Source organism: Theobroma umbraticum, unplaced genomic scaffold (genome assembly GCF_002168275.2).
Source record: "Theobroma umbraticum cultivar Fairchild unplaced genomic scaffold, ASM216827v3 scaffold_20.0, whole genome shotgun sequence".
Classification (NCBI taxonomy): Eukaryota; Viridiplantae; Streptophyta; class Magnoliopsida; order Malvales; family Malvaceae; genus Theobroma; species Theobroma umbraticum.
The window spans coordinates 5,250,912-5,273,482 of NW_018397266.1; the positions used below are offsets into that span (position 1 = coordinate 5,250,912).

Consider the following 22,571-nt stretch of genomic DNA (forward strand, 5'->3'; position numbering starts at 1 on the left):
ACTTGATGTTAGCCAGATTTCAAATCCAATTCAGAGAAGTACTATGCATGACTCAACTGATTAAAAAGATTTGCTATAAGGGGAATTGAATATTCATTCCTTACCATGACTTTATTTAAAGCTTGATAATCCACATACAATTGTAAACTCCCATCTTACTTCTTTTGAAAAACTACTAGGGCCCTTAAAGGTGCTTTTGAAGGTTAGATGAATCTCACTTGGATCGGCTTGTCTAATTGTTTCCTTAACTCCGCTAGCTCTGAAGGAGCCATCTTGTATGGCCTATTTACTTATGGTTTGACTCCCAAGAGTAATTCTATCTCACGATCAATAGGTCATCAAGATAGTGGGACTCCAAATAGCTATTTTAGCATTATATTTTGAAATTATTCCAAAACCAACTTCACTTTAACAAGTAACAGATTTGTTTTATCTTCACCTTTATAGATGGGCATGCCCACATAAGAAGGCTCTCCCTTTTTAATCCTCTTGTTGAACTAAATAATTGATATGATCATCTTCACACTCTTTAGTAGAATTATAGTTGGCATTACACAAGATTGTTTTCCCAAAAAACATTAAGCAACTCTCAATAGGGAATGAGATGGTTTACGCTTTCATCGTAAATTCCAAGCCCAAAACAAAGTCAAAGTCATCTATAATGGCAATAGTCATGTTCACCTTCCCCTTCTAAGAACTAATCTTAAACTTCACGTCTCTAGAGTTGATTATAATAGTTGAGGCTAGCGAGTTGACTGCTTTCATCTGCTCGAAGTCTTTCCTAACCTTGAGACCACATCTCTTTACCTCTTTCAGGTGATGAAGTTATCAGAGGCCTTCATGTCAAACATGCATTTGGTCCTTTTATCATTTAATAACACATCCACATACATGAGACCTCGTTAAGGGTCTTTCTTCTTCTTTTCTAGTTTGTAAGGCACTAAGAAATCGAATTGAACCTATTTGCGTTGGCTCCTCCTTAACTTCCTTAACTAGGGTTTGGGCTCGAGGTGTTTCCACGCTAGTAGTACATATCGTATTAAGAGTTGCTTGATATGGGTAGTCAGCTACATGATGAAGTCCATTGCATAAAAAATAAGATATTGAGTCTTGAAGTTTAAAGCCCTATGGCTTAGTTGTTTATGGTTAGGGTGTGTCCCTAGCAGGTGGTTTCCTTTCTCCTCCCCCACTAGAGGGTTTGTTAACTCTTAGAAATTTCATCCCACTGTTGGAGCTCGAGCTATTGTTTTTTGATGGAGGGTCTTTCCTTTTATTTGAGTTATCATTATAATCAGTGAAACGTTCAGTACTTGTTGTCACTCAAGTCACGTCCTGCACCTTTCGTTATTGCAATTCCGTCCTAGTCCACAATTTCAAACCCTTAAGAAAATATAACAAATTAACTTTCTTGGTCATGTCTTTAATATCCAACATTAAGGTGAAGAAGTTTATCACAAATTCTTATATTAACCCAGTTTATGTCAACTCTTGCAACTTTTGTTGAGCCAAGAACTCTACATTTTCAAGGAAAAACTGATTTTTCAATTCTCGCTTAAGGCCACCTAAGTGTAGATATGGCACTCACCATTGACAAATTTGGAATGTCACCATAATTTCGCATCCTCGACAAGATAAATTGTAGCCATCACCACCTTCTCTTCCTTCGACTTTGTGTGTATAGCTCGAAAGTGCTATCCAATATAAAAAAAAAAGTTCTCTAACTCCTTTGCCTTTCTGGCCCTTTCATATTGCTTAGGCTTTAGCACTTTAACCATTTTCCCTCGATCTTTTGAGTTTGCATTGGTGTTACCTACATCAATAATCAAGAGATTTAGTTGAGCTTTTAATTTTTCTAAATTTGTCTTTAAGAGTGCTTAATGTATCCCCAGTTTCATCATTCAAGGTATTTATTATCTCTAATAGTTCTTGTTGGACTATCTCAACTTCATTTATTTGCTAACACGTGACCATTTAAACTTTTATTGCAGCCACCATGGCCTTTAACTCATCAATTCTCTGATGGTCCTTTAGTGTATTTTGCGTGGTCACCATGTTTGCTTTTTCACTTAGCACGTCTTGTCCATGCTCTAATACCAATTGTCACGAACTACACTCTTTCGTTTAGGTATGCATAAGTCTGTAAGGTGCTTAAATGGAAGCTTTCACATAAGCCAACTAATAACTTTATTATATTTGAGCAAGTATAAGTAATAGCCATAAATTAGTTTAGGGAAACACTACATCGAAATTATAGGCCATAACAAGTGCCATGTGTGCAACCATTTGAGCCACATAAAGAAAATATTTTATCAATATTGAGATAAGTACAAAGGGACCAAGACATGCCATCATCAAGCCATAGGGGTAACCTTAGATAGTATGTTATACATATACCTTTATTAGTGAGACTGCCTAACAATTCGTCAACTCCTCACCAATTATAAAGAGTTTTTAAGATTTTACAAGTATATCACCAAGAACCATTACAAGGCGTGAGATAGAGATATTCCTTTCCTAAAAGGCCTTCCCTTAAAGACTTAACAAGTATTTCTAAAGACGCTATTAAGTGTTATTACAATGTTTAAAAATGAGATATCTCCGTTGAGAGTACAAAAGACTTACTGCACGTTTGGTAGCTATTCCCCCTCTATTCCTAGCCATTTATTGTACCTTTGTTTGGTTTGGTTGTGCAGTAAAGAATAAAAATTCCTCAGTAATATTTATGCCTTAAAATGGGTAAAAAGTCTTCTTTAGTTATTACCAATTCTCCTTTTGGTATTGTCTATTCCGTGTCTCATGGAATAATTGTGACATTTATAATGACTAAATTACCCCTCTCAAATTTACAAAATAACAACCCTATCCATATAAAACATTTTTTTTCTCTCTTCCTCCTTTTCCCTTTTTCTCTCAACCGTCTTTCTCTCAGCAGCTCTTCCTCTTTTCCCTGTTTCTCTCAGCCGCTATTCCTCCTCTCCCTCTTTCTCTCAACCGGCTTTCTCTCAGCCACTCTGCCTCCTTTCCCTATTTCTCTCAGCTGTTTTTCCTCTTTTCCACTATTTCACGATTTAGGTTTCGCCAATAACGCCGCCTCTCTCATCCATGGGATAAAATATAATTATAGTTTAAAATAATTATTAAATTATAATTATTTTTGACATTTGGGATAAAATATAATTATGATGGATAATTATCTTTTAAGATAAATATGTATTCAAATTTTAATAAGGATAATTTTAATTTTTTATGAAAATAAATGTTAATATAATCAAGGTTATTTTTGTCTTTTTATCACTTATTCCTTTCTTATTCTAATCTTATTTCTACCAACCAAATAGTACAATAAGTTATAATAACAATTCATGCTCTATTCCATTCACTATACCAAACAAAGTAATAACTATTCTATTCTTACTTTATTTTATTCCCACAGAATAACTATTCTATTTTATTCCTGTCTATTCCGCGAACCAAACGTGCTATTAGTCTCTTAGACAATTCTATCTTGTCATAACCCTATACAAGGTTAGCTCATGAAACTTGGCTTATCTATAGTCCTAATAACATGTTTGATTCGCGAAATAGATAAGAATGAAATAAAAAAGTTATTATGTGGGAATAATATAAGATAGAAATAGAATAGAATAGAATAGAATAACTATTTTATAGTTTGGTACAACGAATGGAATATGATAGGAATAGTTATTGAATTATTGTAATTTTTGGATGGTAAAAATAACTTTGAAATAAGAAAAGAATAAAGGATAAAAAGATAAACATACCCTTCATTATAATATATACTTATTTATTTTTATTTTATTTTATTTTAAAATATTAATAATATATAGTTATTTAAAATATTAATAATTGATCAGTTAAATATTGATATTTTATTTATAATCTAAAGGTTATTATAATTATTTATTTTTATTTTATTTTTTTAAAAGTTAATAATTTATAATTTATTTAAAATATTAATAATTGATAATTTAAATATTTATATTTTGTTTATAAGTTAATCAGTATCATTTTGAAATATTAATATTTTATTATAAATTTAAATGTTATTATAATTATTTGTTTTTATTTTATTTATTTTTTGATATTAAAATTTATAATTTATTTAAAATATTGATAATTGAAAATTTAAATATTAATATTTTATTTATAATTTAATCATTAACATTTTGAGATATTAATATTTTATTTATAAATTTAAATATTTGTATGATTATTTGTTTTTATTTTATTTTATTTTTTAATATTAAAATTTATAATTTATTTAAAATGTTAATAATTGATAATTTAAATGTCAATATTTTATTTACAATTTAATCATAAGCATTTTTAAATATTAATCCTTTATTTATAATTTAAATGTTATTATGATTATTTATTTTTATTTTTCAAATATTAATAATTAATAATTTAATGAAAATATTAATAATCGATAATTTAGATATTAATATTTTATTTGTAATTGAATCATTAACATTTTAAACTATTAATATTTTAGTGGTAAATTTAAATGTTATTAGGATAGTTTTATTTTATTTTGAAATATTAATAATATGTAATATATTTCAAATATTACCAGTGATTCTATGTCTTGCTTTTTATCCTATACTTTATTTGCACTTTCCTTGTGTGGCAGCACCTAAAGTCTTGGAGACAGTCCGTAGGAGCAAAGCCAGCTGGTAGCTATTGGATGAATGTGGAATGATCCCAGCTCAGAGCTTACGGCACGCAAAAAACAGCAAAACATCTGAATTGGTTAATTGAATTTGTTTCCACACATTGTTGGACCACAAGCTAAGGACAATAGGACATATATCTGTACACCAACATGCGGCCCATGCACACTGAATTTATTGCGAGTGCGACAGAAGGCATATAGCCATTTTCCACATTGTTGGCAATCACGTAGAAGCTGCTGGTCAGCCTTGTCTGTATCGATAAGGTTAGGGATAGGACTAGGACTTAGGAGGGCAAGCAGCTAACGAATAATTTGAGCAGAAGCGACGTTCACATCTAAGGTTCCAGGCTTGAGGCATTGCGCTTGTATTCAAGTCCAACCAGAAATTGCCAGGCCAGGCAGACTTAGGCAAGTTGGGACATATATGACGGTCCATGAACCTCAAGAGTGAGCTACCAAAGAGAGCTGATCTGATTGTCCCACGAACTTCTGTTGTCTTATCTCCTAGAGTTTGAATACGAGACTTTAAATTTAAAATTTCAAGTTCTAATTGTTCAGTATTCCCTTGAAAGACATTCGTTTCTCTTCTTGGCTCAAACAACCAGCCGCCAGGACTAGGTATGTGAAAATACATATATAGCATGAAGGCATTCTATCAGAACCAAAGGCCTTCCATTGCGTAAAAATGCAGCTTGATAACGTAACAGTTTATCTGGATGATGAAGACTAGCTTGACCTTTTCATTCCTTTAAAGAAGAGGATATTTTTGTGATTCTTCATTCTTCAAACTTAACGAGAAATCTACCAAACACCAAGGAAACGTATTACGTAGCATGCAAAATCTCATAACGTCTTAATTCATTGATATAAACTGGCATTTGTTGTTCTTATTTAACTATAGAGGGATTTGCAGCATGCAATACAAAATGGCTGTTTCCCTTTTCTTTGTTCTACTGGATTTATGGGATTGGGTGTATAACTACCTTTCCAACAGCACGATTCGTTTCAATGTAAGAGAAAGCCTCAGCAACCTGAGCAAATGGGAACGGCCCCTGGGGATCAACCACTGGCTTCACTTTTCCACTCTCTAAATATGGATTAAGTTTCTTGAGAACCTCTCCATTGGAAGTAACCACAAATCTGAAACCAGGAGGTGTGACAGCACCAGTTAGGGCCACGACACTGCCACCTTCTTTCACTGCCTTGACTGCCCTATCACATTGCCCTGTAATCAAAAAGGAAAACAATCACTTATGCACACCAATCCCTGAAAATTTCAATGCCCTATAATTTAAATTGACAAAGAAATCTAAATTCCATTTAGAGATGCAATGCAAAAAGCAGAGTTTAGAGACACTTCTTTTGTAGCTCTAGCACTAAAAGATTACAGTAATAATGTTTTCGGCAAACTGAATTTCTAGAATATGAATAACCTTGTACAACTGACTCACTGAGACAATCAGGTATATCCTCATTACGTTTTCTAATGATCCTTTATGACTGAAATGATGCTAATACTATTCCAGAAAGAACACTTAGCATAAAATCATACCAATGGCATCATAGACTACATCAAATTTTTCTGGTAAATCTTCGAAGTTCTCCTTTGTGTAATCAATAGCCAAGTCAGCACCTAAGCTCTTCAACAATTCAAGTTTTCCTGTACTTGAAGTGGCTGCAACTTTTGAAGCACCAAATACTTGTTTCGCTAACTGCACAAAAGAGAAGAAGATGAGTGTAAAAAAGCTAGAATGCACAAAGTCTAGTGTGTAGCAATCTAATAGCTTCATAATAACAGTGGTGTGTTATTCCAAACTTTTGAGGCAAGTCCCAGAATCTTTTAAGAAGATTTTGACTTGAAGCTTAGAAGACAATATTTATGCTTTACCACACCAAGCAAACTAACTACCTCTTCCAGAATTTGAATAACAATCAAAACACAACATATGATGAGTAACAGAAGGCAGAAAAACATAAGAGATTGGGCAGAAATAAAAAGAAATTGAATTTGTTATCATTAACCATTTTGAACTCTGAATTAAGTCAAATAAAATGAATATCAGGGATGATATGAGCCAGTTAGCTCAACTGCTCAACAGAATCGTACAGAACATAAGCAAATTGAAGACAAAGTGATGCCAAGTGCAACAAAAAATAGTAAAAGACATTTTTCATGTAGGCATTCAACATTCATAAGATAAAATTAGGTTTTCTCACACCAGAATTCTGTTACAAATCTCAATTGATTTTTTTTGTTTCTCTGGCGGTGGCAGGCCAAAATGATCCATGATTATGGGATGACATACCTGAATCGCTAAGCTTCCAACGCCACCAGCACCATTCAAAACGAGAATGGATTTACCAGCTGAAAGCCCAGTTCTCTCTAGACCCTCATAGGCTGTCTCAATAGCAAGAGGAAGTCCAGCAGCCTGGGCAAAATCCAGATTCTTCGGCTTTAATGCCAGCAGCTTCTCTTCAACGGCAGTGTACTCAGCAAGGGAACCAAACTGTTTAGGCCCTTCTAATGCTTTCTCATTTATGTTTCCATACACTTCATCTCCTTCCTTTAGCTCCTTTACTTGACTTCCAACCTTTACCACAACACCAGCAACATCATAGCCTGGAACAGTCTACAGGCAAACCAAGTTAAAGAAAATTCCATAAATTTACAGATTAAAAGAGCCATGACAAGCAATATGCTTATATCATGTTAAACAGAGTTACAGAGATACAGATAAAAACAATCCTTCAGTAATAGATAGAATATGCAAGCACACCAACAGGGGAAGAAAAACTGAGGGTAATTAAATTCATTATTTTTCGTACTTTTTTCCTTCGAATTCATTCTTCTAAAACAATCTGGCAATCAAAGTCAGTGCATGAATAGCAATATAACAAAAGTTTTCCATTCTATTTCCTCTTAATAAAGGTTCAGACTTTCGGAAAGACATCCTTTGAACTTGTTGTCTAGCATCTGTCACTGGGCAGCAGCAGAAAACTGAAAAGTTTCAATGCAAAAGGAATGAAATTTGCTTTCATTGAGAGTCGAACTCAAGACCTCCCGCTTACTAAACGGGTGCTCTAACCAACTGAGCTATGAAAGCTATCTAAAGTAAAGAACACTGTTACAGTTATGGCTGTAAAACCATCTCCAACTGAAATTTGAGCCTTTACCAATCCTCTCACGCCGCTTCCAATGGCAAAGCTATAATCACCCAAATTAAATCCTACTCTAATATTCCCACATTTCCTTAGCAACCAGATTAATCCCAAATGAAAATTTTGCATGAAAACTAAGGAGAAAAAGAAATACTAAATGTAAAAAAAAAAAAGGAGAAAAGGAGAATTACGGGAAGAGGAGAATCGGTAGCCTTAAACTTGCCCTGTCTTCTCTTTCCATCAACAGGGTTAAGGGCAGCAGCAACCACTTTGATCAAAACCTGATCCTCCTTCACTTGAGGAACCGCCACTTTCTCATCAAACTTCAAAACATCAACACCTCCATATTCCCCATATACCCAGGCCTTCATTTCACTAGGCACAGCCGTCGCTTTCGCCGCTTCAGTAGAAGCAGGTGCAGCAGCTTGAGAGTTGGCAGTGACCCTTAGTGGAACGTAAGAGAGTGAAGGTGGTGCACCCCTAAGAAGAGAGCTGGTACCGCTTAGTTTTCTTCTGTTTTCCGGGAAAGCGAAGGAACGGTCGAAAGAAAGCGGTGGAGAAGTGAAAGTCCTAAGCTGGGGAGTCGTTGATGGAAGTGTGGCTCTCATTTTTCCACTTTGCTCAAAGCCTCAACCCTACCAACGGATAATCTCTTCTGCTTTTTCTCTATCTCTCCTTATTTCTGGTTTATAAAATAAAATCCCAAAACCCCGTTAGTTTATATTGTTTCATTCTGTTTTTGCCGTGCCCGTACGGAGGGGAAAGGAAAACATCAGCAATATCAAACGACACCGCTTTATGTTTCAAATCGAAATCAGAGATGATACGTGTACGGTAAGGATTTGTACTAGTCCAATAGGCTATCAACGGTGGATATTGATGCGAAAACCTTTCCTTCCAAGAGCCGACTTTGGCTGCGACTGCTAAGCTTTGTTTCTTAAACAGATCTCTCTCTACCTTAACTCAGTCTCTCTAATCCCCGATTCGATTTCGCACGCCAAGTCTCCAAGGGTAACTTCGAAACCCTAAATTTTTTAACACTCACATTATTCTTTAGATTTATTTTCTCTCCAATTTGCTGTTTTTCCTTTTCGTATATACTATTTCATTTGATTATTTCACCGTTGTTCTTTAACACTCTGTTAAATTATCAAAAGCGAGAATCAGAGGACTCCGATTCGTTAGATTTGCTTCCTGTTTTTCGCTGATCTGTCTGTTTTCTATGAAAATCTGTAATGTTTAGGGAAAAGTTGGGGATTTTACTGTTCTATTTAAGATTATCGATAATGATTAGAGCTCTCCTTTTTAATTAGATGGAATTTCGCGTTGCTTAGATCCAAGAGTTGCCTTTGGACGCTAAATTTAACTGCTTGTTTTTTCAACCAACTGTTTGGATCATGAGTTTTGCTAAAAAATCAATCGGGGTTTCAAATCATTTTTTCCCTATAAATTTGTATGTTTAGATTTGAAAAATATTAAATATGGAATGTAGTAAAGCATCTGCTATAAGTCCCTCACTTCTTTCATGGTTATTTGGCTTGCTTTAGTGCGGTGCAATTTTTGTTTTTCAATGCTGGTTTTTCTTGTGGTTTTGCGGATGACCTTAATCTCTATTTTCTGTTATTTTTTTATTGTTTGAAAGGTATTGAAATGGCAGAATCAAAGTCCGGATTGAGAAAACCTGTTTTTACCAAGGTTGACCAACTTCGTCCGGGCACTAGTGGCCACACTCTTACTGTTAAGGTTGTTAGTACGAAGATGGTATTGCAGAAGGGTCGTGCTGATGGTCCTCAAGTTCGCCAAATGCGAATTGCTGAATGCTTAGTAGGAGATGAGACTGGAATGATTATCTTTACAGCTAGGAATGAACAAGGTATATTCTTTATAATCTTCTCCTGGCAAGTTTTAATTTAGGGAATAGATTTACATTTTTTATTGGCAGAGGTCTCATTTTCATTCATCTAACTGTGTTGCATTTGTCTATTTTAATGGTTGGAATAATGGTTAAATTTACCACTTTATGTTAGATTTTTTGGTGCAATGTGCCACTTTACCCTGATTTTCGGTGCAATCTCACCATTTGACTATTAAAAGTAGATGTTAACCGTTATAGATGATCATATAGCGATTGTTTAAAATAAAGTATTCACAATATATATTTTAAAAGGAGAAACTCAGTGGCATTGTTGGTATTTTTTATTTTAAAAAATCAAATTATTTTTACTTTTGATTTAACTATTGATATTATCCCTAAGTAGTGTTTGGAAAAAAATGCTAGATTTTTAACATAACAAAACCTAATGGAATAATTGTAATTCTTAATGCAATATGCCTTTTTCATCCAAATAATGGTAAAATTGCATGAAAAATTGAGGTAGAATGATAACAATGCAGCCAAAAAAAAGTAGAGTGGTAAATTTGGAGCCCCCTAATTTAGTTATCCCTTTTATGTTTGATTGTATTTTTTGTTTTGCAATTTGGTTGTCACTCATCACTTTCTGTATTGTTTTTTTTTTCTTTCTTTTAGGTGAGTAATGCACCTTTGGTTTCATATATTTAAACTGCTGGGACTGTATTTGATTTGATTATATTGTTTATTCTTTTTGTGGAAGGAAAGAAGTATAGGTTAGGAATTGGGAATTGCGTACTCTTAACATAGTTTAGTTGACTAGGAGGTCTATTTGGGGTTACTAATAGTGACATTGAATGAAATAAATGCTAGTTGTGCTGATGTAGAACAAATAATTCAGAGTAATAGCATCCAACAATAGTATTAAAATTTCAATTGTATAAACTCAAATCTCAATGTTAGATAATTAATAATCAAATCTAACTGCCAAATTTAATTAAATCTCTCTCTCCCTCCCTCTCTCTCTCTATCTATATATATATATATATGTTGAGTTTATATTTGATGCACTGATAATGTAACGCTTTTATATGTAACCAGGCTATCAAATGATGTCACATCATTATATAAATAAATTTACAATTTTTAAGGGCTCAAAACTAAAATTTTTCTTTCAGAAATACATAAAAGATAAATAAAACTTTCTTTTTTCTCTCCAACTCCCTCAACCGTTTCTTTTGTTCTTCTCTTTTTTTTTTCTCTCTCCAACTCCATCTTCTTCTCCTCTTCTTCCATTAAGAGCAAGTTTGGGATTATTTAGCAATTGGGATTATTTTGCAGCCTTATTCTCGGTTGTGAGTTGCATTTGTGCACAATTGAATGACAAGTGCTCAATCTCACATCTGTTCTATTGGTTAACTGTGACATTCCTTTTACACCAATCTGCAGCTGAAGAAGAATAGCTATAAACTGACAGATATCTGGATTAATATTGTTTATTTAAATATGTTAATTCTAGAAATTCTTGAACGGGAAAACTTTTCGACTTTGTGCTATAAGCAAAGCAAACAACTTGCTGAATAGTCAAGCCAACTAGTTAGGCAACATAAATATTGATTTATATGTTTTAGTCACAACGGCAAGTAATTTTTAAGAGGATACTCAATGATTAAAATCTGAAATTTCAATATGAAAGCTTCTAGGTTGGAAGGAGAGAATTATATCACATTGTAACCCAAAGCCCGATGTAGAAATCACTTAAATATCACTAGAGCCTATAGGTAAAAGTTACCTTGAAGCCTTTGATTTTCCTAGTGTTCTTGAAGTTGCACAATTTTGTTAAGTTTGCTCTTAATGGAAGAAGAAGAGGAGAAAAAGAAGACGGAGTTGGAGAGAAAAAAAGAGGAGAAGAAGAAGAAAATGCTTGAGAGGGATTTGGAGAGAGAAAAAAGGAAAATTGTATTTATCTTTTATGTATTTTTTTAAAAATTATTAATATCTGGTTTTAAGCCTTAAAAATTTAAAATTTATTTTATAATGATGTGACATCATTTGATGGATTGACAGTGTATAGAAGTTATACACTGTCAATGCATCAAATATATATATATATGTATAAACTTCATTAACCTAGGTTTTAAGCTTATAGAAACAAAGCTTACCCAACAAACAAATAAAGTACAACAAAATAAACCAAATAAATGCCAATTACCGTGCTTCTTTCCTGCAACATAACGCAACACAACAGATTCCCCAAACAGTGATTCACTACCTCAGTTTGACCATTAGTAGGACATTCTTGAAGATACATGGATTAACTTCATCAACCTCGGTTTTAACCCTATAGAGAATAAAGCTTACCTAACTAAGAAATAAAGTGCAACAAAATAAACCAAATAAATGCCAATTAGCTTGCTTCTCTCTTGCAACACAATGCAACAGATTCCCTAAACAGTGATTTACTACTTCAGTTTGACGATTAGCAGGACAGTCTTGCCAGTTTTGAAAGAATGTCTATTCTAGTCCTAAATTTAGGAAATAGGATTTAATCTATTTATGAGTTTTTGGATTAAGACGCAATTTGCCATTATGCTATTGGTTAATGTTAAATTTGCAGCTGTAATTTCATTGAATTTTGCTACTATACAAATTTTGTTGATTATTGGATTAAAAGTAATGAAAATCAATGAAATTTGCCTCTTGCATTAATGAAATAATTTACATACTTTCAATATTGTTAAATTGGCTTAAAACCTAGGTTGATGAAGCTCATATATAATTGATTAATGAAATTGGATTTGGGGATTAGGTTTTGATTAATGATATTTGATATTGAGATTTGAGTTTATACTACTGAGATTTCCAAACTATTGTTGAGCGTTATTTTTCTCGATTGTTTGTTTTACATCATACTCCTTTAGCTATCACATAGTATTAGTGTAAATTGGTCAGGTTAGTGTTCAGATTCCATGGCCGATACAAATTCACACTTTTTAATGGTATGTATACTTGTAGACATATATGCAAGATTTTGGTGATTTTTATCCATTCACTATTCCTCCTCTTTTTTGTAGAAACTTTATAAACATAAAACACCAATTCTTTGATGCTGTTATGAGAATATTGGGCATGACAGTTGAGCTTGTGATGTGCCAGAGCCAGCTCTATAGTTCCAAAACTGGCTTGGTTACCAATACTTATAAGGAAACAGAATTGCACATTTAAAGTATGATAATTTTGGTTTTTGTTGCTAGATGGAGGAGTAAAAATATTCCGAGTGGTCTCCTTCAGACAAGGCTTCCAGCCTGTATTTTATTTATCTGTAGCTATATAAAAAATTTTAGTGCTAAAATTCCATTCACATCTACTCATTGCAAACAATTTATGACATCAATTATGATGCCAGAGCTTATTGGTGTCTTGTTGAGTGTAGATAGATTACAGTTGAGGTGTTCAAGTGCATTCTGCTGCATATACTTTGATAGTATTCAAAATTTTTTCCCCTTTCTTCCTGATGCAAAACCTCTTTTCGGATTTAATTTGAATTGTGGAGGAAACTTCATATGAAATCTTATCCTCAATCTTTTGAAGATTTATGCGGATGGTTTTATCAGATAGTAAAGACAAGGGACCATGTTTTATTTATTCAATGATTAAGTCTGTTAACTAGAACTAGCATCATCTTTTTGTTTTGCAGTGGACGTAATGAAAGAGGGTACTACTGTAACTCTTCGTAATGGGAAAATTGACATGTTTAAAGGATCAATGAGGCTTGCAGTGGACAAGTGGGGTCGTGTTGAGGTCACTGAACCTGCTAGTTTCACTGTGAAAGAAGACAACAATCTGTCACTGATTGAGTATGAACTGGTTAATGTTGTTGAAGAGTGACCTTTCCGGGTGGTGTTTGCTTTGCTTCTATATTGTCATCCAAGAATAAATTAACTCCACTAAACGTGTTGCTTTGGTCTACGGGACATCTCATCTTCAAAATGCTCACGGAAGTTCACTTTTAGAAAGAAGAAATCTGGAAGCTAGTGTAGTACTCCTCGAAGTTGCTTCTTGCGCCTGCAGCAGATCCAGCAGAACCTTTTGGTTGGACCTCCAAACAGATGGTGATGGCTGTAAATTTTAGAGTTGAAAACAGCTGGCTTTTGGAACTTGCTTTCCTTTGTTGACTTTTTTTCTTCGTCCGGGCAGCAAATGTCGTTTGGTTGTTAGATCATACTTAAGAAGTTTAATATTATAGAATGTATGCCTACATACTTGATACGACTCTTTCTCTATCTTGCTTGCCTAACCTTTCCAAGTTATGTTGATGTAACGTATTTCATTTTATAAACTTGATCATGGCATTCTATGCTACTCTCTTGTGTTCTACTTTATGAGAATATATGGCGTATGACTAATTTTACCTGGTGTTTGCGATACTGGTTATAAATATGTAATTTTTTTTTTCTCAAACCAGTGGTTGCGGAACTTAGATCCTGGACTACAGTTTAGGAATGTAAATTGTTTTATAATATTCGAGGACTCGGTTTCTTATTGTAAATCGTGTGTAGGGTTGGTAGAGTTGATTCTAATTTCAAATCTGGTTTTAACTTGAAGAATTTGATTCAATTCAATTTAGTTAGAAAATTTTTTTTAATCTTGAATAATTTGAATTTGAATGGCTCAAAAAAATTAATACAAATTAAATAATTTATTTAACTTTGATTTCAAAAAATTCAATACTTTGAGTTCAAAATTATTGGATCCCAATACCTGGATTGAAATCTGACCCATCTCTGCATGAAAGGGTCCAAAGATTTGAGAATTCTAACTTGGCCGAGCCGATTATTTATTTCATAGCATTTAACTATAAACTAACAATAATCATATTGACATGTTTTCTGTTTTTCGGTATACGCAAAAAGTCTACCCCAATCCCAATCGCAGATGCCTTAGGGGATTACTAGTAGAGTAGAGGATGCAAAGGCCCAAGTTACATGGGACAATACTGGTCGAAACCGTGTGCCGCCCCCCGCATACATTGTCGAAAACTGCTAGCCCTTGATGAACTGGCAGTGCCTGTCAATTCCCCCTCATTTAAAAAGAATTTGGATAACACAAGGAACAAAAGAGAGAGAGAGAGGACAATAAAAATAAGGAGGAATATCAAATACTTGACGTCTAGAAGTTGGGTGCCTTCTTATTTTCAAAAGCCTGTGATTTCCTTACCCTATTGAATGACTTGGCTGGTGTTCTTGGCTTGACAACTTAAAACACTTTTTACTGGTTTTTTGTTGTCTTTTTCTTTTCTTAAACCTAGTACTACACGACAAAGGCCACGGCTTACCCAATAACCACAGTGAGACCGGCAGCTTTCACCACCAGCTTTGTCTGCGCATAATTGTGGGACTCCGGGCGCCTCCCATACGTTATCACTTTATCATGCCCTTCCCTCAATAAACCATAGTGAGAGGACCACTCACATGGCTTGGCAAACATGATCATAGAAAAAGGAGTATGTATATGTGCATGACTTAGGCCTTAACATAAATTCTTAAACAGACATCGATTTCAATTTGTATGTATATATGCTGTTACGACTGATTGACGTGTTGTAAACTTATGACAAATTGGTAACTTCGCAACCATATGAACTTTTGATTATCTGCCCAATGGAAATCAAGAAAGAAATAGAGATTTCTATTTATTCTAACGAAATTAAATTCCCCCTCCAACAAGACACACTGTTGTCTTCTGCTGTCTTGTTTAATTCGTTTCAGAAAGTCATTTGTTTCCATACTTTATATTGTCAATGAGTACGACTTGGATGTTGATTGATTAAATATTAAGCACGATTTGCTGCTTGCAGCACTTACCGATAGCAATGTTTGGTTAGAGCAGATTAACAAGATACATGTGCATATGTATATATATATAGAACGTCCTAACGCCCGCCCCTTGATGCAGAGAATTATTTTTAAGTGTTTTCCTCCTAATAATTGTACTTTCTGCCTTGTGGTTGGGAGTGCAGTTTTGCTTTATGTTTCTTTAGAAAAATTAATGCATGCAGCACTTTGTGGATACCCAAATCGTTGGACGTGATCATGTTTGGTTTTTGTGGGCCTTGAAACTAGCACATCTAAAATTTCTTAATAACGATGATGGGATATTCTGATCATAATTAATCAAGAAGATCATCTAATCTAGATGCAAAGCAAAATTCACATCAATGGTTCTTATCCAAAAGTTATAATTGTGCGTAACAAAGCCAAAAGTGGACTTTACCCTGCTAATATTTGATATTTTTGTGGTAGGTCCATATATATATATATATATATATCCGCCAAATCTGATTTCTAACTTACTTTCATGGCCATGTACCTAGTTACAAAGAACAAATTATAAAGCTGCTTTTATTATTTCTCACCAACTCTAGTGCACGTTTAGACACAGGTTCCCACTTTGAGGGGTCACTGCTGCACTTGGAGAACTGAATTAAAGGAGGAGAAACCAAGTTGGATTCAGTGAAAGTGCGCTTTGCGGATCATCATATTTTGGTCGTACTATGTGAAATTGGAAAGCGTGACACATTCATGGCGTTTCTTCAACGTAATTCAGAAGCCATAGTAAACCTCAAAACTTTAAATGCTAATTAATTTCTTTTTCTTGAATCCCTTGCTTAAAAGTGGAATGTCGACAGGAATTAATTATTTGGTATATAGAATGTTTCACGCAGCCGAAGGTTATATAACGAGTGGATAATGCCTTCAAAATATTAAGGTGAATAGAATTTGATTAAAGGCTGCTTAAATACAGGCAACTTGATTCTAGGTTCTGGAGCCTCTTCTTCCTAGATAATGCAAGAAATATGGTTTTCATCAGCACTCTTTTGCTCTGAGTTGGGTATCTGAAACATTAGAACTCAAGGATAATCTTGTTTACTGACCCTAACTAGCTCAGAAAAGCAGCAAACATGTGCAGAAAATGCGTGCGTCCTCTCTCTCTCTCTCTCCCATTTGTATCTTGTCAATAATGCTTGTCCATCAACTCATGGCAATTCCTGATCAATGAAATAATGCTCTGCAGGAAAAGAAACAATTAGGTAATCGATATCAAAATGTGGAAGCAACTCTTTTTTGTTGGTAGAATCTTTAATTTCCAAATTCAGCGTTTGGAGTCTTTACTTAATGATAACAACGTGACCGGTTTTACTTTGGAAGGAGTGGCAGTGCATGTGAGAGCACGTGAGGTTTAAGAAGCTAATGGAAACTCTCTGGTCCACATTGTGGACTTCCTTAATCATCCAAACAATTTCCTCTTTTTTTTTTTTGTATATATATTTTAATTTTTTTCCTATGTCAGATGCCTATATCTCTTTCTCTCTTCCATGCAAGAGAAAACCTTTGAAATGCTGAGAATCTTTGTTTTTGGAGAAAAGGGAATATCAGCTTTACACTAAATCCAAATTGCAATTGTTTATATTAATCACAATCAAAGATATTGTATACACTTGTTTAATCTTTTTTAGTGTTCAGCAACAGATAAGAGTCAGAAGTTGGTCTCTGCAATATATAAGCCTTTCCTTTCAACGGGAATTATCACTACAAAACTGTAGTCAACCAAAGGAATTTATATGGATTAATTTTGCATTATCCATTGTTTTTAAATCCTTGGACCCGCTTAGATTCCAGGATTTCAACTACTAAAATAACAAATGATTAAGAGGGGAAAATAAATTACAAGATACAATCTGGACGGAGGGTGTATTTAATTTGTATGTCAAACTACCTTTTGCCAGCGAAATTTATCTCTCTTGGTAACTTAATTATATTACGCATGTGGGTTTGGACTTCTGGTGGGTAACTGATGATCATATCAGTATTGGTTGAGAGTCAAACAAGTTGCATCTTTTTACACAAACATGCAGACAATTTTGGGGACTGTAGATATACAGAGAACATGAATTCCCACAGGGTCTGAAAATCTGCACTTTGGGTTTTTTTTTTTTAATCTGTGGGACTGGGCTTTGAACTTCTCAACAGTGTGCTTAACTGCTAATGTTCCGCACACATGGTTTACAGGCATGAAATGTGGTCCATTAGCCTTAAAATGGAATTTAAAAACAGAAAAAGAAAACCCCAAACCACATTACATCAATTGTAAGTCATGATATGAGATGATTATATGAAAAATTGACAAATATTGAAAGTAGGAATCAGTTTCCTCTTTTCCCATTTGCTCCTTTCTTAACTTTTGAGATCAGTTGGTGGGTGGAGAAAGAGAAATACATAAATATTGGAGGCTTTATTTGGAGCCTTCCACCCTTTTTCTTGGTAAAGGAAAATTGGAATTTCAACAAACGAGAGGACACACCATCATATATACTTACGAGTTTTCCATCTCGATATTGTGTAGTTTATTTTCAATTACAACATCATATGCATTTCCATTAGGACACATATAGATAGAGCAGCTGCATCCTCAAGCTCTATTGGGAAGTATACATTAATCAATTTAGGTTAGTAACTTGTAATAAGTTCCTTGTTGTATAAAAACAAACGAGTCTTTATCACTAACAAGGGCACGTGAGTAGGTGTTTGAGATCGTGAACCAGAAAGTAGTGGCATGAAAAATAACTAGGATTTGGGGTTGTCATGGTGGGGATTCGACATTCAAGGCTAAGGCTAAAAAGAAAGGGAGAGAAAAAGAGAGAGTTGTACGCGGTTTTTGGGGGATGTCTTTGATGCAAGGAAAAAAACAAGATTTTGTAATAAAGAAAACGCGGAGGGGCAGTAAAGCAGCTCCAAGAGGGCACTAAAACAATGGAACAATTTCTTTGGACTCATTTGGGAATATACTATTTTATATTTCTTTTTTTCCTTTGCAACTCTCATATACCACACAAAAACATAGAACAGACATATATTATTTATCTATTTTCTTTCTTGCATATATTTGAATGTCGATTTTTGGTGGCATTTAAATGACTACATGGTAGGATTTTGTTTGGACTTGGATAAGATACAAAGATAAGTTCACATGACAATAGTTCGCTAATAGCTTTGTTCTTTTTTGCTCTTGAAAATCTGAGAAATAGAAAATTGGAATAGAAGGGGAAATGGAAAAGACTTTTCTAGTTATTTCAATGAATAGAAGGAATCAATTATAAACTTGATAAACTAAGATTTGACAGGTAACTAAATATATTAAGTGTCTTAATAACGTAAAATATCATGATTTGTTTGATTTATGATGGATTGATAAGTATCATAGATAAGTAAAGCTTATATATTTAGTAAAATTTTGACAATATATAGTTAACTCTGATAGATGTTTCCTTTTGATCCCACCTATTCCTGAAGGACTTAGATTTTAAATGGTTCAAAAATGTAAGTTTTTCAAATTTTTAATGTAAAAAACATTATGATTTGAATAAAAAATCTTTATCTTATTTCACGAATATCTTTACTACTTTAGTTACACCCATGTAAGAAGTTTCTCATTTTTGTTGCTCACCTTGTTACTTTTTACCAAATGTCAAAATATGATGCTAGCTAGAGAAGAGTTCAACAAATCTAACTCTAGAATGAATAATTGCCTAAACTAGATAAAGATTATAAACACTCTAAAAAATTAAATAGTCACATCAATAAAATTCACATACACTAACAAACCAAAAAAATGTGAACTTCAAAATTTTCAAATACTTTAACCTATCATTTTATGAATGTGATGAATGGATTTTTATTTTTTTTTGAAAAGTATAAATATTGATTTCATTAATAAAGATTAAATTACAAAACACAACAATGGTAAAGGTGGTAGTGCAGGTGGCACACAGGGGGCATCAAACTCCCCACCAACACATACCCTAATGTATAAGAAACATAAAAACAACCTGTATCAGTTGTGTCTGAAATCAAGCTAAACAAGATATTCACTTCTCATTGTTGTTCAACACATTCTGGTAGGACTCCTAGGCTCACAAATCGGTATCATCGCACCACCACGGACTAAACTATCCCCCCTACAACATCCAATGAATTTACGTTAACACAAGTAACTTATTTGTTCAACCACTACTGCTTTCCTGCCTAGTCAACACAGATTTAGACAAATAGCATCGCTCAATGGCCATATCCCGAACATACCGCGACCAACATGAAAGAGCAAAACTCACCTCACGCATACTCGTTGCTTGTATCCATTTCATACATATCCATCAGCAATAGTTGAGTCCTATTTACCTCATTTTTTGCCAATTGCTCTACAATTTCGTTTGCTTCCTGTGGCACATGATTGATCTGCTAACTCTTTACCTTACACTTGCACACCTCTATGTGCAACATAGTCCTCCACAGTCTCCATGGCATTGTTTTTGGATTCTTTCCTTGCATCTGTTTCATACACATCAATGAGCAACGGTTGTGTCTAGTTACTCACCTTTTTTAGCAATTGATACAATTTTGTTTGCTTCTCGTGGCACCACAAAAATATAGGGTTTTACCGACGAAAAAGTTTTTGTCGGTAAAATTCGTCAGCAATTATAGATGAAATTGTCTCTTAATTATTACCGACAAGATACTAACGAAATATTGATGGAATATACCATCAAAACTCAATCTATTGATATCCTGTTGGCAATACAATGGTGTGAAATTAATGAAGGGCATGCCAAGATTACTGACCACAATATTCTGTTGAAAAAAGGGCTATTGATGAAATTTATCACCTAAATTTTTTGATAGAACATCCAGTTAGATATGATATTAAAGTGTCAATGAAATTATCGACGAAATATTTGTTGGTAATATCATTGAACTCATTAGAAACGTTAGCGATTGATTTGGCGATTGAAATTTCGTCAGTGGTGTTATTGTTAATTATCGATGAAATTACTGAAAGAAATTCAATCGGTAATTCTGTTGGTAATTTGAACTTATAATCTCTATCGGGAACCCCCCCCCTTTTGCCTTATTCTCGCCAACTGGCCACCATTCCCTCCTATTAAAAAGTCCCCGACATCAGTTACCTCAGACCTGCCCTAGGCGACGGCATCTCTCTTTCGATTTGCTTTTCCCATTCGAGTTAGGTGGGCATCTCTCCTCCAATTTGTTTCTCCTTTGATCTCCTCCAACAATCTAGGTAAGATTTTGTTTTAGTTTTCCCATTTAATTAGCATGAAAAAGATTTTTTGCCTATTCAGTTTTCCCTATTAGGTTGTCTTATTGGAGTTATTGAGTTGAGGGTTAGATTTTAAGGTAATTTTAAGGCAATTTTGCTTTAGATTTTAGCTTAATTGGACACTAGTTTCATGTCACCTATTTATAATTTTTGACTTTTGCAATTATTTTCATGGAATTTCAAACACTGGTTTATGGTTTCATGATTTTTGACTGTTGAAGCTGTTGATTTTTGCCTATTGAGTTGAGGACGATTCTTTGCTTATGATTGAGTTTCTACTTATGTTTCAAGGAATGATAATTATGGATGATAATTGAGTTTTTGCTAAAACTTGAAATTGTTAAAGTTGTTAAAGTTTCTGCCTATGAGAATTATTAAAATGAGTTTTTGTATAGGGATTTTACATGGAGATGAATCAGCTATTTTGTTTTAAGTAAATTTTAGGATAATGAGCAATTTTAGCGTAAAATCATAATATGGACAAGTGGGTAATTTTAGGATAATCCAAGTGAAGCACCTATTAAAGTCATTAATTTTCTTTTGTTACTTATTAATTAAATAGATTATGGATTAAAAGCCTGTTTGGTCTAACTCGTTTTTAACTTAAAAGCTATTATGAAGCTTTTATGAAAAATAATAACTTAAAATTAAGTTAAAATTATTTGGTAAGCTATTTGACAAAATAAATTAAATAAGTTCTAATTTTGGTTAAAATTACTATAAAGGATATTCATGCCATCTTCAGTCACATAATAATCTAAAGTGGAATAAGTCTGCTTTGAGCTTATATATGATTTTCAGATGTTAAAATCAAAGAAATCCACACAGAAATGGAATAACTTTCAAACTTTTTAGAGTAGTAATAATATTAGTTTTTTATTAATATAGCAAGCAATTGGATCATAATACTTCAATCCCCCAAACAAGAAAAGGAAAAAGGAAAATGATGTGTTTGACATTAAAATCCTTTTTTGTCAAGAAAAGATAAAATTTTTAAATAATACCTTAATCTAGCTTTGGATTTTGGGCCTTCTTTTTCTTAACTTTTGTAAGAACAAAAAAATCTCAAATTTTGTTATTCTGTTTCTAGGATTTTTCTTTTTTTTTTTCTAGTAATCTTTGTGTGTGTGTGTGTGTAGAGAGAGAGAGAGAGAGAGAGAGAGAGGAGAGGGAGATCGTGATTTGCATTGGAGAAAAGTGATTTGTAGAAGAAGCGAGAAGAGAGGGAGATCGATTAAGAGAGATTGTATTTTTTGAAAAACTAATGTGTTTTTAAAAGAAAAGAAGGGAAAGCTCCTTTTTCGAGCTTTTCTTTATACTTTTTTTTTATTTTGTTCTCCAAATCTTTATTGGGCTTGGTTTTTTCTTTTAAGATGTAGATAAGCTAAAAAAACAAAGCCAAATAAGCACTAAATAAAATAAATAATTGTTTAGGGTTGTAATTAATTAAATAACTGAGTAAATTAATTAATTTACTAATAACTATTTAGCATGAAATAATTTGATTGTTTAAGTTAAATTATATTTTATTACAAATTAATTAAATAAAATCAATAATTTATTAGGGATATACTTAATTAAATAAGTAACATTTAAAAATTTAAAAAGTAATTAAATAAATAAAAGTTATTATGTAATTTAATTAAATACTTAATTTTGGAATTTTTATTAAATATATAGGATTTATTATGTAAT

The 22,571-nt window shown here is 33.4% G+C and overlaps 2 protein-coding genes and 1 non-coding gene across 3 annotated transcripts; 1 reads left to right on the plus strand and 2 right to left on the minus strand.

Moving 5' to 3' along the window:
- Positions 1-4,815: 4,815 nt before the first annotated feature.
- On the minus strand, positions 4,816-8,556 carry AOR (Oxidoreductase, zinc-binding dehydrogenase family protein). The gene is made up of 4 exons (XM_021437038.2): positions 8,047-8,556; positions 7,003-7,326; positions 6,249-6,408; positions 4,816-5,921 (listed from the first exon to the last, which is right to left on the minus strand). The coding sequence occupies exons 1-4, from the start codon at positions 8,461-8,463 to the stop codon at positions 5,656-5,658; spliced, it is 1,167 nt and encodes a 388-aa protein (XP_021292713.1). The 5' UTR covers positions 8,464-8,556; the 3' UTR covers positions 4,816-5,655.
- Positions 7,727-7,800, minus strand: TRNAT-AGU (transfer RNA threonine (anticodon AGU)). Its single transcript has one exon. It is a non-coding gene; the product is annotated as a tRNA-Thr (tRNA).
- A 159-nt stretch (positions 8,557-8,715) lies between the features above and the next one.
- On the plus strand, positions 8,716-14,115 carry LOC110422969 (uncharacterized protein At4g28440). The gene is made up of 3 exons (XM_021437039.2): positions 8,716-8,866; positions 9,498-9,728; positions 13,402-14,115. Exons 2-3 carry the CDS (start codon positions 9,506-9,508, stop codon positions 13,590-13,592), a joined length of 414 nt encoding a protein of 137 aa, XP_021292714.1. The 5' UTR covers positions 8,716-8,866; positions 9,498-9,505; the 3' UTR covers positions 13,593-14,115.
- Positions 14,116-22,571: the final 8,456 nt, after the last annotated feature.

Coding starts and splice junctions, on each gene's coding strand:
- AOR (XM_021437038.2), bottom strand. CDS start 8,463: ATGAGAGCCACACTTCCATCAACGACTCCCCAGCTTAGGACTTTCACT. Junction 7,327..8,046: donor CTACCGATTCTCCTCTTCCC/GTAATTCTCCTT, acceptor GTTTGCCTGTAG/ACTGTTCCAGGCTATGATGT. Junction 6,409..7,002: donor TTGGAAGCTTAGCGATTCAG/GTATGTCATCCC, acceptor TCTTTTGTGCAG/TTAGCGAAACAAGTATTTGG.
- LOC110422969 (XM_021437039.2), top strand. CDS start 9,506: ATGGCAGAATCAAAGTCCGGATTGAGAAAACCTGTTTTTACCAAGGTT. Junction 9,729..13,401: donor TACAGCTAGGAATGAACAAG/GTATATTCTTTA, acceptor TTTGTTTTGCAG/TGGACGTAATGAAAGAGGGT.